This window comes from Sparus aurata, chromosome 6 (assembly GCF_900880675.1).
Source record: "Sparus aurata chromosome 6, fSpaAur1.1, whole genome shotgun sequence".
Taxonomy (NCBI): domain Eukaryota; kingdom Metazoa; phylum Chordata; class Actinopteri; order Spariformes; family Sparidae; genus Sparus; species Sparus aurata.
Window position 1 is genome coordinate 32,875,330 of NC_044192.1, and position 15,039 is coordinate 32,890,368.

General features: G+C 41.2%; 1 protein-coding gene across 1 annotated transcript in view; it reads left to right on the forward strand.

The window, feature by feature from the left end:
• LOC115584082 (integrin alpha-5-like) overlaps nucleotides 1-14,226 on the forward strand; it is a 44,016-nt gene extending 29,790 nt beyond the window's left edge. Inside the window, exons 19-30 of the mRNA XM_030421480.1 lie at nucleotides 481-548; nucleotides 5,022-5,169; nucleotides 6,114-6,206; nucleotides 6,650-6,729; nucleotides 6,948-7,028; nucleotides 7,121-7,226; nucleotides 7,551-7,709; nucleotides 7,859-7,966; nucleotides 10,970-11,083; nucleotides 11,956-12,057; nucleotides 12,195-12,317; nucleotides 13,393-14,226. Coding sequence (XP_030277340.1) covers nucleotides 481-548; nucleotides 5,022-5,169; nucleotides 6,114-6,206; nucleotides 6,650-6,729; nucleotides 6,948-7,028; nucleotides 7,121-7,226; nucleotides 7,551-7,709; nucleotides 7,859-7,966; nucleotides 10,970-11,083; nucleotides 11,956-12,057; nucleotides 12,195-12,317; nucleotides 13,393-13,476 — 1,266 coding nt within the window. The 3' untranslated portion in view covers nucleotides 13,477-14,226. The remainder of the gene's footprint in view (nucleotides 1-480; nucleotides 549-5,021; nucleotides 5,170-6,113; nucleotides 6,207-6,649; nucleotides 6,730-6,947; nucleotides 7,029-7,120; nucleotides 7,227-7,550; nucleotides 7,710-7,858; nucleotides 7,967-10,969; nucleotides 11,084-11,955; nucleotides 12,058-12,194; nucleotides 12,318-13,392) is intronic.
• Nucleotides 14,227-15,039: the final 813 nt, after the last annotated feature.

Genomic DNA, 15,039 nt, shown 5'->3' on the forward strand with positions numbered 1-15,039 from the left:
AAGAGCAGATTAAGCTCTTTTGCTCTTTTAAATGTGAGGTTTTTGCCCCTTTTGATCGAGGCTTTTCCACAAAAATGCCGAATTTGTTTAGATGGAATTCATCATCCTTTCAGTCTTCTAAGCCTTCCCCATGTTTTCTCTGTTCTCCCTTTTTCTTCGTTCCCACATGTATTACTTGTATCCTGCAAACATGAAAGGATGCTGCTTTCACACAACGTCTTGGCATCTGGTTGCTGCAAATGTTGTTACAGTTTTGTGCATTTATGCAGGATATGTATAGTCTCTATCCTCTCTTATCCTTTCATTAAATCATGAGTCTGGTGTGCTGGCTTCTGTAAACATCCACGTCCTCGAAAGCTTTTCTCTCTCCATACCTTTTGGACTCTGTTCCCTGGATACCTCTCCCTCTTTCACCCGTCATAACCATCCCTCACTCCTCTCTCTTCCTCCATTTATCTTTATCCTTTTTTCCTCTCCCAGGCCCAGATTCAACTGGATTGCGGAGAGGACAACATCTGCGTCCCTGACCTCAAGCTAGCTGTTTATGGGTGAGAGGAAGTCAAATTTCTATTACTTTACCTGATTCAACAAACAAAACTTAAACCCTCTGTTCATGCAGTGCTAATCTGTCACTGTTTTCTCCACCTGTGACTGTTACAACACAACAGAGACTCACCGTACTACATTTGCCATGTGAGACATCCAGTGTGTGTGTGTGTGTGTGGTGGCTGTCTCCTCTGCGGAACTTGAAGTGATACATTTTATGTTTCTGGTTAGTGTGGAATGAACAAAAGGAGAACTGCATAGTTAGAGAAGGCAGTAGTTTCAGTCTTGGCTGAAAAAGAAAAAAGTAAACGAGACCACTTACAGGAACCACACACACACAGAAATTGCCACAGGACAGTTTAATAGTTAGTTTAATCTTCTGGCCACTTGAGGGAAATGGAACAAGCTGTGAACATACATTAACATACAGTTAATATGGCTGTTAGAAGACAGTTGCCAACACATCAGCAGACACGGAGCAACATTAGCATTGATTTGGAGTTGTGTCTCTAGCCTTCCAACAAATCTGGCTCAATATTGACTCTCTTTTTGCTCTATTTTGGTCTCCACCAGCCCCTGAGGGAAATATCTGTCTTTTTAACTGCTAAATGTTTCACTTTGTTTACCTGGACTGTCAGTTGCTAACCTTGGCCATACACTGTTCTGAGTGGGTTGAAAACAGCCCCATGGCACACGATAGTGTTAATGAGAGCCTTGAGACTAAACCAAAGCAGTGTTTCAGGCAGTAAAGATTCAGGCAGTAAACCAAAACAATATGCTTAAAGGTGCCCAAAAACTCTGTAGAGCTGAGGGGAGCTGCAGAGTTGTGCAATGATTCTTTGTGGGGTAATCACTGCAGTTAAACATAACATGTAGTCATTTAATCCATGGTTATTTTATATATATATATGTATATATACAGTATATATATATATATGTATATATATATATATATATAGTATCCAGTATCAGACCGTGGGTATTGTGGACATACTGTATGGTAAGAGCCATTGGACTACCTGGTAATCCCAGTTAGCCATGATTTTGATTTCAAATATTATGGATCCCACAACTTTTTTTGAAAGGACCTGCATTACTTTAAATCTGATTGGCTTACCCTGATATTCGGCTGCTAACTCAGTGTAGCTGAAACCACAATGAATATAACATTACTGTTTAACGTTTATTCAGAAGGACTATGAGTTATCAGTTTGAGTCAAGCACAGAATCTGTATTCTTTGGTTGTGTCTGTGTTTTTCCTCCGGTTGGTGGGTAAAAGAAACAGTTGGGTGCTGATGATACAGTAGATTAGAGCTCTAGTTTCCCCTGTAAACATACCAACCTCTCCGGTCGCAGCCGTGTGTCCGGGCTAGGGAGAATGCTTGACTGTAGCCTAGTCCAACCAACACAGCCAATGAAGGCCACCAATCAGAGGGCCTTACCATTTATCCTTACCATGGCCAAGGATAAATGAAAGGTGCATGTAAACCTTCAAAGATTTTCTTTTTTTCTGGTAATTAGTTAGGTACTCTGTGAAGTTTTTCACCAACAGAAGTGCTATGGAGCAATTTCATTAATGGTTCCCTGCTTGATGTATGATGTGCACACACATCAGGAAGTGCATGCATGCGAATTAGCTCATGAGCAACCAGTAAACATTTCGGTTGATAGTTTCATGTTATTTCACTGATCATTAAGGCTTGTAGGATAAATATCTGCAGGCAAAAAAGTCAGCTTTCCAAATCTTTTAGGTTGAAGGAAATGAATTCAAACATGCATATGTTTTTAGAACACAAGGATATACATTATATCTTAACATTGCATGTAAACATTGCAGTGTTTGCTTACGAAAAAAATAAATATAGTTGCCATGGTTATCCGCAGAATTGACTTTATCTGCAGGGAGAGGAAGCTTAGGAATGATATTGAAAGGGATAAACATGGTTCCGTGAGGTTGGATCATTGAGGACACAAATGATAAGGCTCTGTTTACAGCTCATAAAAGGCCTACACTGGAAGAAAGATCCCTGACTCCTGGAACGTTAGCTTATTATGTTTAATTAATCATATATCCTTGTTTGTGAAGGGACGCCAGCCAATTATCTGGCAAAGTCTCAGTCCATTCACAAAGCGAACCCACGCTCAGACTCTCTCCTCCCCGTCAGCTCTGTTATGAGGAGTGTTTTTCATTACGTGGCCATGTGATTTCTCTTAGCTGCAGAAATACAATCAGTGCGAAAAAGTCTCCCATGAAAACTCAAAGATCTGCATTTGCAGCTGCCATGGGACCGGATTGGAATGATTCAGCGCTTTCACTGAACAGAATATCCCTTCACTCATTTACTATAAGACAGCATTTTTGTCTCTCTAGCCAAGAATTTGCAAACAGTGGTGTGTTTGACATTCACAACTGAGAAGTCTGTCACCGATGTTTGAGCTGTATCTTCAGGCTGGCTTGAATTATATGTTTATGAGCTTTCATATTTTCACAACAAATGAAGCTTGGTAAACATCTCCATTGCGCACCGCAGACTTGTGTCCGTTCTCAGCATCTGTTCAGTGTTGGTGTTAGGGTATCGGTGTTGCTTCCTCTTCATTCGCTAAACTTGCCTGGGCCTAATTAAATTCATCTGGTGGTTGTCTTACCTAGCGAGGGGTCACTGCGTCCAGACCCTCCGAAGACAGGGGGGAGGGGGGACGGAAGGGAATGAAAGAAGAACCCGGATTCTGACCCCTCAACCAGACGCCTTTCTCCTCTTTCTGCTCAATAGAAACATGAATTTACTAACAGAGTGTAGCTGCTGGGGGAGGGCTGGAGTTGGAGGGTGTCGAGAGGATTTATCACTGCACCAGAGAAAGCGTGTTTGCACACAGGGGCGTCACTGTGAACACGCGGAATGAGGAGGGGGGTCGGTTTCCTGAGACAAATCACAGTGATCAGATTTGGGTCATTTCCCAGGTCGGTCACAGACAGATATGCAGGAGAAAATGACCTTTGGGGACTGACGAAAACAGAGATGCATTGTCTGGAAAGATTTCGCGTCCCTGCTTTTCATTACGTTTTACAATTGCTTCTCTGGCATTTTGGTCATGCCCTGCACCGAGTCACTTCAAATGAACGCAGCAGCAGACATGGCACAAACTGCGCCAGTATTTCAGGCAAGAGGCTGGAAATGAAAGCTGCTGTTTTCAGTCACTCTGACTGCAGTAGATAGGCTTTTCAAGACCAACAAAAAGTTACCATGAGTAATAGATACTCATGGGAAATACCACGTTTAAAAAAACTAACCTAGGCTAAGGGATCTGTGAGGCTGCACGTGGTGCGGCTACAAGCTAAACACTAACATCAGCATTCTAATATGCTTGCATCGACATTGCTAACTTACTGATATTTAGCAGGTATATGTATCTTTAGCCTGTTAGTATACAAACAGTTGCTAATAAGCAATAGAGCCAAAGTAGGGATGATGCAAAAGTCTACAGTTCGGAACACATTTAGTGGTAACAAAACATTTTTGACCTGGTGTGTGTGGATGAAAAGTTAATCTTCACGAAAAAGTCTTTTTTTGTGATTCTGTTTTTTATATTGATATTGATATATTGATATTGATTGATAGATTACATCTGTGTTTGAATAAAAGCCTTCAGTGTAGGATTGAAACATTTTCAGATTTGGACTATACAAAAAGGGCAAGAAAACAGATATATTATGACAAGATCATGATTCCCCAGAGAGAGGGCATATTCTGAGTTAGTTTGATACGCGCCATAACTGGTCAAATATGAACTCAATACACATACTTCATGGAGACATGTATTATACAAAAAATGTCTGCGGAGCATTTATTAGCTGAGGAGTCAGAATCAAACACTAGCTACGAACAGAGTGAATATGGAATTTACAGTTGTCTGGTGTTCACAAACAGGAATCCAGATAAATGCTAATGTTGATCCGTGTTGGATTTGTAAATGTGCAGCAGTTTGCAAACACAACTTTAAGGTGAAAGTAAAATCAGAAGTTGTGTTTGCACCTTGTAAGTGGCCAACAAATCTGAGCGCAGGTTTACCACACTCCATCACACCTGATTCACATGATCAGCTCATCATCGAGCTCTGCTGAATCCTGATAACGACCCATTCATTTGGATCAGGTGGGCTGGAGCAGGGAAATGATACAGGAGCCCCAGGAGAAGGGAACACTGACCTCTAAAATACAATTTTAATGTTACATCAAAGTTGTGCAGTCTGAATTAGAAATACTGTTTAAGTGGATATTCTTTATTTTTTATATGCGACTCCATTATGAGTTCTGTATGCATCTTTTTACTACAGGATATGCAATCATAATAGAGACGCTCAAGTCTGTATTAAAGGCCCTTTTAATGGCTGTCAGCAACCTTTGAAGAGTGGTTCAGTCATGACTATAAATCACTCAGAAGACATACAGTGACGATGTTTTGGTTCTCCTCCTCCAGTGACAGAACAGAGGTTTACCTGGGCGATGAGAACTCCTTGAGCCTGACCTTCAACGCCAGGAACGAGGGAGAGGGAGGGGCGTACGAGGCCGAGCTCTATGTGGTGCTACCCCCAGAGGCCGACTACAGCGGGATAGCCCGCAACGTGGTGAGGCCGACAGCTGTCACTCTAACTATAGCTTTAGCTATGATTATATTTTATAGTTATTATTATTTAGTTTTTAGTGAGAAATTTGGCCAAAAGTGAAAATTCAGTCATTAGCTGCTCAGCCCCATGCTGTTGGAAAGTTGTGTGACTTTTCCTAGTACATAAAAGAGCTTCACAGTGAGCAGTAGCAGTATTCTGCTAAACAACTGAAGGAGATGGGGACTTTTTTGAAATGTAAAAACACAAATGAAAGAAACATAAAATGTTTCCCTACAGCTCGTCCTGCGTAATCCAAGTCTCCAGTTGCTCTTGGGACATTACATTTAGTGCATTTAGCAGACAGTAACAGTAATTAATACATACATTCATACACTGATGGCAGTGGCTGTCATGCAAGGTGCTGACCAGAACATCAAGGAGCAATTTGGGGCTTAGTATCTTGCCCAAGGACGCTTCGGCATGTAGACCAGGGGAATCGAACCAGTGACCTTCTAATAACAAGCACAATAATAACGCTGGCTCTACCCCTGAGCCTGAGCCACAGCCACTCTGTCTGAAAGTGGTGCACAGGCTTTTGGCCTAGTAGCTACATTGAAGATTTAGGCATTGAAAAAGATCGCAAAAATAACAGAATGAGCTGTACTGAGCCATTTTACGTCTTTTGTGTTTTTTTTCGCTTACGTTTTTAAACAAATCCCCATCCACTTCAGTGGTTCAGTAGGAAAATGCTGCAGTGCTTTCCCACAAATATGGGAGCAGCATAAAAACACTCCTAGTGGCAGAAAGCACATCATAGACACATAGTCACAAAAGCTGTAAAAGTATTGGTATGTCTTATGATAAAACTATGAAGCAAGTGTTGCAAAATACTGTAGTTTATGTGGGTAGCTATGTAGTAATCTTAACATCAGAGTTAACAGTATTTGGTGTTTGTGTTTCACCAGAGCTTGACTCAGCTGACGTGCAGCTATGAGGCAGAGAACCAGACCCGCTATCTCGTGTGTGATCTGGGAAACCCCATGAAGTCTGCTACCAGTGTAAGAGCCAACAACGCCCACATGTTGTCTTTGGGCTTCTTAAGTTTTTGTGTCTCAAGTCAGATTGTTCTCGGATGGCGTAATTCATACACAGACTTTAAAAGTTTTCACACTGACCTGGTAAAACACACAAGACAAAACCAAACGTTCATGTAGAAAGAACATCCGCTGTTTCCAAAGACAGGGGGATTATTTAAGACCAGAATAAATCAGCTTTCAATACCAGAGATAGAATCTGTTGGAATTATTATGTAAATGAGAGGGAGAAGCTGTTTTTAGATCTCCTGAAAGCTGTGGAGGGAATGTAGAAAAGTTATTGAGTGCAGGGTAAAGAAGAGCAAATAAACGTAAGACAAATGTGAGACATCTTTGTACTTTTCTTGTGATTACTGTGTCATATTCCGTGGATAAATTGTAAAGAGTTTCTCTGGGTCGTTTCCTAGCTGTGGGCCGGCCTACGCTTCACTGTGCCCAGACTGAAGTACACTTACAAAACTGTAGAGTTCGAGCTCCAAATACGAAGGTAGGTCACCTTTTAGTGGGTCCCGTACTATAATGTGAGGTTCATGAGAGGTGTCTGCAAGTGCTTGTTGGAATGTGTCTCGATGTTCACACAATGTTATGCAGTTAAATGTTTAATTTAGTTTTTTTGAAGCCATCCAATTTTGCAGTTATTGAATTATATCTCTCTACACTTTCATCAGGTTGTTAATAAATGTCGCTCCTGTCTTTCCGTTCTAGCAAAAATGCAAACAACTCAGAGAGTGAGGTGGTGCTGTACGAGCTGCAGGTGGCTGCGATGGCTGACGTCATTCTGCAGGGGTGAGGCTTCATCACCGAGTCTTCCGGCACATCGCATAACCGTCATACAATCGTGCTTATCATAATGGTCCCTCGGTGTGTTTCTGTTGCAGTGTTTCTCTCCCAGACAAAGTCATCTTCCCCCCTCCCAACTGGAGCGTTAGCCAGAGTCTGAGAGAGGAGCAGGACATCGGCCCGGAGCTTCAGCAGGTCTATGAGGTACACCGAGAGTTCTTAGAAAACCTCCCGATATAGTTTGTAGAGTGCAGAACATACTTTTTCTGTCCAAACCCAAACGAGTCTGAGAGAGTAGTAACCAAGCCCGAATTGAAAGTGATTGGGTCAGGCGCCCGACGCAGTAAATGTAAGCTGAAGCCTCCCAGTTTTTAGCGTGTGGGGCTACTAACTTACTGACTTTCCCAGTGGTTGTGTTAAAAAAATAATTGTAATGAAGATTTATTTCACTCCAAAAAGCCCTTTTTGATTTTGAAATAGGTGTTTTCAGAACCAGCATCTAAGTTCTAACTCTGATCTCGGTTCCAGTTGGTGAATAATGGTCCCAGTGTGGTCAGCCAGTCGACATTAGAGGTGAGGTGTCCTCTGAGGGCTTACGGCCACCCGCTGCTCTACCCTGTAGAGGTGCTCACCGAGGGCCCGCTCAGCTGCTCCTCAAAACACACCTTCAATGCACTGAAACTCAAGGTGAGGACACACACACACACACACACACACACACACACACATACACACAGCTTGGTTGCCATGGTGAGGTCATTACCCTCAGTCTATTCCTGGCCTTGAACATTTGATTGCGTTTGTTAATGACTCTGTTAATGTCTTCATGTCTGCAGCTCCAGCCTCCTGCACCAGAGGGTCCCTCATCACTGAAATCCAGCACTGAGCATCGCATACAGAGGAGGGAGCTGTACAGGGACCTTTTGGCTGATCAAGGAAACCTGGTGAGACAAAGACAATATAGTTGTAATGAACAAAAGAGAATATGTTTTGTAGGAAAGTAAAAATAGTCTAAAATTGATGCAGCAAAACCAGAGATATCATTTTATTCCAGGCATTCTTCTTCCTTGTCAACACCTACATTACCCACAATTCAACGTGACTGCAGACGGTTCATTTGTAGATTTGTGTTTGCTATGCTAGTAGCAGCTAATGTAGTAGTCCTCAGCCCCAGCTGCTGCTGACTCAAGTGACATCACTTGAGGATATTTGTCAGACTTTGCAGAGCTCTCTCTGGAATCGCAAAAGGGTTTAAATGACTTTTCCCCCACATATGCTAAAGTAGTAAACAGACTTTGATGCAAAAATCTGTAAAGTTTGCATTAAGTTCATAAACCCTGAGCCTAACCACACCCTGAACTACATGCCTACACTTTTGTGTGCCCGAAACGATCGTATTTTGATTGTCCAGCAACCGTTGTGTTTAGCTCAGCTTAGCACAGAGACTCACTGAGGTATGAGCTTAGCTGGCAAAGGCAAAAATCCGCTTTCCAGCGATTTGAAAGCTGCAGTCCGTTTTTGATGGATTCACCTTTTTCTTTTTTTTTTAACTTGTTGAGAACATTTGTTCCTCATCAGGAAAGAACAGTTCACTCATGTGTCTCATAAAGACCACAGGGGGTGTTTGTTCTACTCCTTCTCTTTCCTGCTTGACTCAGCATGTGGAGGTGACGTGAGTCTGTAGAGTGGTTCACTCTTACAAACACACCACAACAGAGGCTCTTAAATATAGTCAGTGGCTCTTGTGTTGGGTGTTCAGTCCCACTGGATTTCTTACAGGAGTGTGTTTTCATTAGTGTGTGGAAGTGTCCTGTGTCTCAGTCCCCTGAGTGGGCTTTCATCACGCATGTATTAAACCTAGACCAAAAAAAGTCCAGTCAGATTGTGGGAGGAGGAAGCTCCGGCCTCTGAGCTTGAAAAAGATTTAAATGATAATGAGATTATTTCTTTCAACAGAGGAAATAGATCTGCAGTAATGAGCTCTGGTCAACCTCTCCTGCTGCTAGCTGTAATTATTTGTGAGATGAAGTTAATTAGTTTGTTGATTTAGTGGGTTGCTTTTGTGCAGCTTGCGTCACTTACTGTAATGTTTGCCAGCTAATCTCCTTCATGGTATTTAAATGAATCATCTTTAAACAAGAGAATCTAACCACATGTTGAAGTTGCTTCCAAACCTCCAAGCTTCACTGTTTTGAAAGTTGAATGTTGACACATTGAAGTTACTTTAGAATTACAAGCAATCTGAAGTGACTGACTTCTGACAGTGTCCTGGAACCCAGAGCCTATTATGCAAAATAAACATTTAAAACATGTTATCAGATTTATTTCACTAAAACCGTGCCAGATGTTAAAGGAGTGATATTCTAGATATCTAGAAAACATTCAAAAAACAGTGTGAAGAAACAACAGCTATGATACGCCAAAGATGTCCACTGTACTTACTGTTTTGACTGAAGTTAGCATGCTAACCAGCTAGCACTGGCCCTGTCTTGTAATACCACTTTGTAGCCTACTTCAAGAAGCGATAGTCTGACTAAAAAGTGAGCTTTTAGTGTGTGAAGGCCAAAAAAACCTCACAAAGTGTATAGAAAGGAGATACTCTCATGTATATTTTCCTTACTAAACAAACAAAAAATGCAACAATACGCCATCTGAATTGAAGTCCCTCTCTTTTACCAAACTTAGACTAAGGATGATGATAAAGCCGAGTTGAGCTGAGCCCCACTGCATGTGACGACTCCCCCCTATGATCAGAGGTCCCAGTCCAGGCAGAAATAACAGAATTGAAGGTGACTCTGATGACATGCTGCCCCTTGTGTCTTTTGGAACTACCTTTGAGAGCAGAACGAAGTCCTATGAATAGACCATAGATCAAAGTGCTGCCCTAAATGACTGAGGGTGTGGCGCACAGAACACCAAATGAATTAGTGCTTACTAATGTACCAAAGATAGCCACAGCTCCTGCAAATGTAATATGTGTACTCCGGTTAGACCAACAGAAATTTAAAATCACTTCCTGTGTGCCAAAGCTTTTATTGGGTGAAAAAGGCTGCTGACAGTGGTCATAGAGTCTATGACGCTCTGTTTACTGCTGTGACTGCACTGACTGTGGTAACGACTTTCCCAATGGAGGACAATTTCTATTACAGCCCAACTTGTGGTTGCTTTTTTTGACTGATATGTCAATATTTAGGAGTTTGGAAAATCTGCTGATGATATATGTGGCGCAGAGGTGTATCAGTGTTACAATGTTTCATGCAGAGTAATGTGTTTGTTTGCTGTGCACAGGATACTTTTCCCTGACTTTAGTCTTTAAGGTAGTGCCTCCTCTAAGGCAACATAAGCGCCCCTGTAAAGCTGCACCAAGTTCAGGGAGGCGCCGTGTCTTAGGGACAGACCCAAGGAACAAATGACTTGCCTGCTGTGGTTCCAGTGAGCCAGAGTGGACCCGTCTGCCAAGACACCACCACACCACAGCTATGGTGGACATATTACATCATGATGACCCTTTCTAAATCACTTTAGACATAGTTTCCATTTCTGTATTGATATGCTTTTCACTTACTGGCTGACATTTACACCATTACCAATATAAGTGCAGTAAGTACTCGATCAAAGACCAATGTATAAGTCACATCTACTATGTATCTACTGTCTACCTGTATCTACATTTTTCATATTAATACTCTCTCTATTCTCTCTATTTCAATGCAGCATGGATTTATCTTTTTAAATGGATAAGTGCTTTCAAAAAGATATCATGCAGGCAATGAATCTTCTACTACTTTTCAAAATTAAAAGTGGATAATGGAAGAAGTCCACCAAATCGTTTTGGCTGTGAGACTACTTGGCCAATGTTTGGCAGCACAATCATAAATGAAAAGGAATAGTACTGAATGCTCCATTATCTGTGTGCGATGTGTCTGACTGGCTCTGTCCCTCTGTAGACGTGCTCTGCAGTGGAGTGCTGGCAGCTGCAGTGTAATGTTGGGCTGCTGGAGAGAGGAGCCAGCGTTATCCTGAGCGTACGCTCCAGAGTCTGGGCTGAAACCTTCATCGAGGTGAGACTGCAGGACACACTGCTCTGCTGTGTTGCTCACATCTGTTTAGAGCAGGAAGCTCAAGTCAAGAGGTAAACACAGAGCAGATGAGAAACACGGTGAAGTCAGATCATCTGTGTTCTCACACTGCCCTCTGCTGGGCAGGACACTAAGCAACATTACAACTCCATACTACATGTTTATACTATACAGTATTTACTACACCTGAATAGAGCTACTAATTTTCCCAGAATATGTTTGCAGTTATAATACACAAATTACTTTACATTCAGTTTATCATTGAATCAAATCACACGTCTTGTCCAAGGGCTACATTTTTTGTTTACCTGCGTCTTCCTGGGACTTCTTACCATCATCAACAATTTTTTTGTAACTTTTCAGTCATCTGTGGGGAGCTCCTCGGCATCTTTTCACATGTTTAATGCATACAGACACCTTTTGATTGTAATATTATCAGTATGACCACCCTGCATATGGGCAGCATTAGTATGTAGTCAACAGCACAAGGCCTTAGACAGGAGGACTGAACATCAGGATGTTTGCTTTATTGCTTGTATTTTGTAGAACTGATAAATTCTGTTCTACCTGTCTGTTGGTTTATGTATCAGTCTGAATTTTACAAGATTCCATTCGAGCACATTGGCATGCTTAGCATTAATAATTTCCCTCTTCAGACATGAAATGCTCATTCTAGGGTAAAGAAAACAGTGATTCTTAGTTTGAGGTGATTATACACTCAAGAAAACGTAATTATGATTATTATATCATATCTCTGCTCCTAGATCCTACACACTGAACCTTTTAGGATCAAATTATCAGTCGAGTCCTTATTAAAATGGTTGTTTTTCTTATGACCTTTTCCTTGTCCACAGAGGGCTTATAAGCAGTATGTTATGGAGTGCTCCGTTCAGTACAGGGTGAACAGGATGCCTTATTCTATCCCTCCAAAATTGAAGCCATCCGGATCCAAAAAGGTACCTTCATCAGAAATTGTGTTTTTCTTGGTTTCTTATAAATGTAATGAGCTTGTAAACTTCAGCGTATTTACATGTGAGTGTCAGTGAAAGGTGGTACAAATCTACCGAGGCTCATCTCATTTCCTGTTGTTCAGGTGGTGACAGCTGTGTTGTGGAACAAGCCAGACAGTCTCTTCTATGTTCCAGTGTGGATCATCATCCTGGCTATTCTAGCTGGGTTGCTATTGCTCTCCCTGCTCATATATCTACTATACAAGGTAATAATCTGATAAATAACTCTGACTATACAATTATTAGAAATAATACCCGTTTCTGACAATTAAGGTACAGTTGAAATAGGGGTTAGTTAATGTTACAACAAGGACCAAAAGACAAACTTTTTGACAGCGATGTGGTCTCATTAATCGTTATCTCCACATGCATACACATATGTTGAGTAAAATGACTCAGTAGCGATGTAGTACAACTGCAAACAGATGCAACCTGACTAAAAACCATTACAAAAAGACGCAATACAAATATAGAGATGAAGAAAGGCTGCCATAAAACACAAAATGACAACGAAGAGATGCAAAAGGACTTAAAAGGGATGCAGAAAGACTACAAAGAGAGATAAACAACTACAAAGAAATGCACTAAGAATACAAAGAGACGCAAAGACCACTACAAAGAAAGACAAAACCAATCCAAAAAGACGCATTGTAAATAAAGAGATGCTACGTCGCTACAAAAAGACACAGAATGACTTCAAGGAGACGCCAAATGACTACAAGGGGATGCAGTACGAATACACAGAGACACAACATAAGAAACCAGTACAAAAGACAGAAAAAGACACTCAAATCAACTACAAAAAGACACAGAATAATAATGAGATTAAAAAACTATTACAAAGCGACAGAATGACCAAAAAGTCATGCAAAACAACCAAAAAGAGATACAAAACTACTTTTAAGAGACTTAAAAGGGCTACAGAGACACAAAACAATCACAAAGAGACAATAAATGTCCACGGTGAAAGAAAGATAGAACATCTAAAAAAGATGCAAAATGTCCATGTAGAAAAAGATGCAAAATGATAGATGGATAGATAGATGATAATAATAGAAAAGATGCGGCCTTGTCATCTGTAGGGGTTTTTTTTGTTTCGGCCTGGGTGTTTTGCTCTCATATAGGAGGAGTTTATAAGGCTTCTGTTAGCCAGAAACATTAATGAGAATAACCATGAAAGAGAAAGGGAACATTAATTTCTAGAGAGTTCACACCTTACAGTCCAGACTTTGTGTTAGATTAATCTGTACGTGACCTTCCTCTCTCCATGTTCCCCTCCAGATGGGCTTCTTCAAAAGGTCAGATCCATATGGTACGACCATGGAGAAGGCCCAGCTGAAACCCCAGGCATCCTCTGAAGCTTAGATCCAAGAAAGGAGCCTCGACTGCAGCTGTTCCAAAGAACTGGAATTATTATCACATTCCCATACAAATAAGGACACTTGCTAAGCAGGCAACCCATTTATGAAGGGACACTTATGGGTGCTGTATCACTGGAATACACGATATCTGGTGCTGCACTAAAATGCCAAAGCAGGAAGGTATAAGGGTCATGCAGTTGAATATGCACTGTTGTCTTGGACATGAATTCGTACAATCATAGCAAGATTTCTGAAGCTTCTTCAGACAGGGCAGCAACAAGGATTTGCTCCACAGAAGCTTATCCCTGTGGAAGAATGTTTTGTTGGAAAAGGACTCCTCATACCTAATGTGTCGACCAGGAAAAGATCCAAACTTTACAACCCAGATCAATACAGGGAAATATGCACTTCCAACAAAAGGCACTAAAACTACAGTATTTCTTCATTCCTAAAAGATGTGTTTTAAGCCATGTTTGCAATCCTAATGTTTGATATTTCTTGAAATTCCTGCTTTTGTATGATTTATACACCACTTTTTATTTATGGCACAATGTTGTCGTATTGGTTGTTGAAAGTTGTACTGTACTGTCTGCAGGACAATCCTGATCGAACTGCAATGGTGAACTTGAATCATTCCTCTCCCATATTGGGAGGTATTTTGTGTACGTTGTAATGTATGAAATGTATTCATTGTGTTATGACCCTTTGGTGTTGTGGCCCAGAATAAAGCCTTATTTTGTATACCCACCCAAAACTTTATTCATGTGCGAGTCGTAAGTAAACAAAACAAAACGGCGCCCATTGCTTTGGACATGACATGCTGTATGTTGGAATTAAAGGTGCCACGTCCAAGGAAAAATACGTCATGTAGATTTAGCTTTTTTTTTCCTTTCTAAATTGATATTTTTTTCACTATTTGACAACAGCTCTCCAAAATATGCATTGCGCAACTCGGTAAAATGTGTTTGTGGTTCATTACCACCCTCTGCAGGTAATATTTGTTACTACAACTACAACTATACAGTAAATTGAATACGACCCACTTTAGACTTTAGAAAGGCAATATTTGCTGTACATTCACGGTTAATGGTGTAGTCAGTGCATGTGTATTGCTTTGTGAGCCCTTGGACCCCCTAGGAACCTGCTGAGTTGTCAATAAGCTGGATCAGAAGAGATCAGCTCAGAAGTGCTGCACAGAGCAGCAAATCGACATTTAAGGGTTTTATGTTCTGGACTGTTTCTTGACTGGAAGCAGTGACTTCCTGTTGACCCCTAATTCCAGTCTTTGTGCCAAGCCAAGCAACATTATGTCACTATTCTACCTTCTAATAACAGCTTCAGAATCATTATGATGATGCAATGTCTTGTAATAGTGTGAGCGGTGTGTCTCTGTCTCAGCCAGCCAGCCCCCCTATCATTATCTCTGCACTATGTAACTTCAGTGAGAGGGTAGGATCACAGCGCTACATACATGTCTACTTCAACATACAAGTTTTCAACACATAACACTGACGTGACTTCATGAGGGTTTGCAGTGGCACCTACATTACATCCGACAAATTGTTAC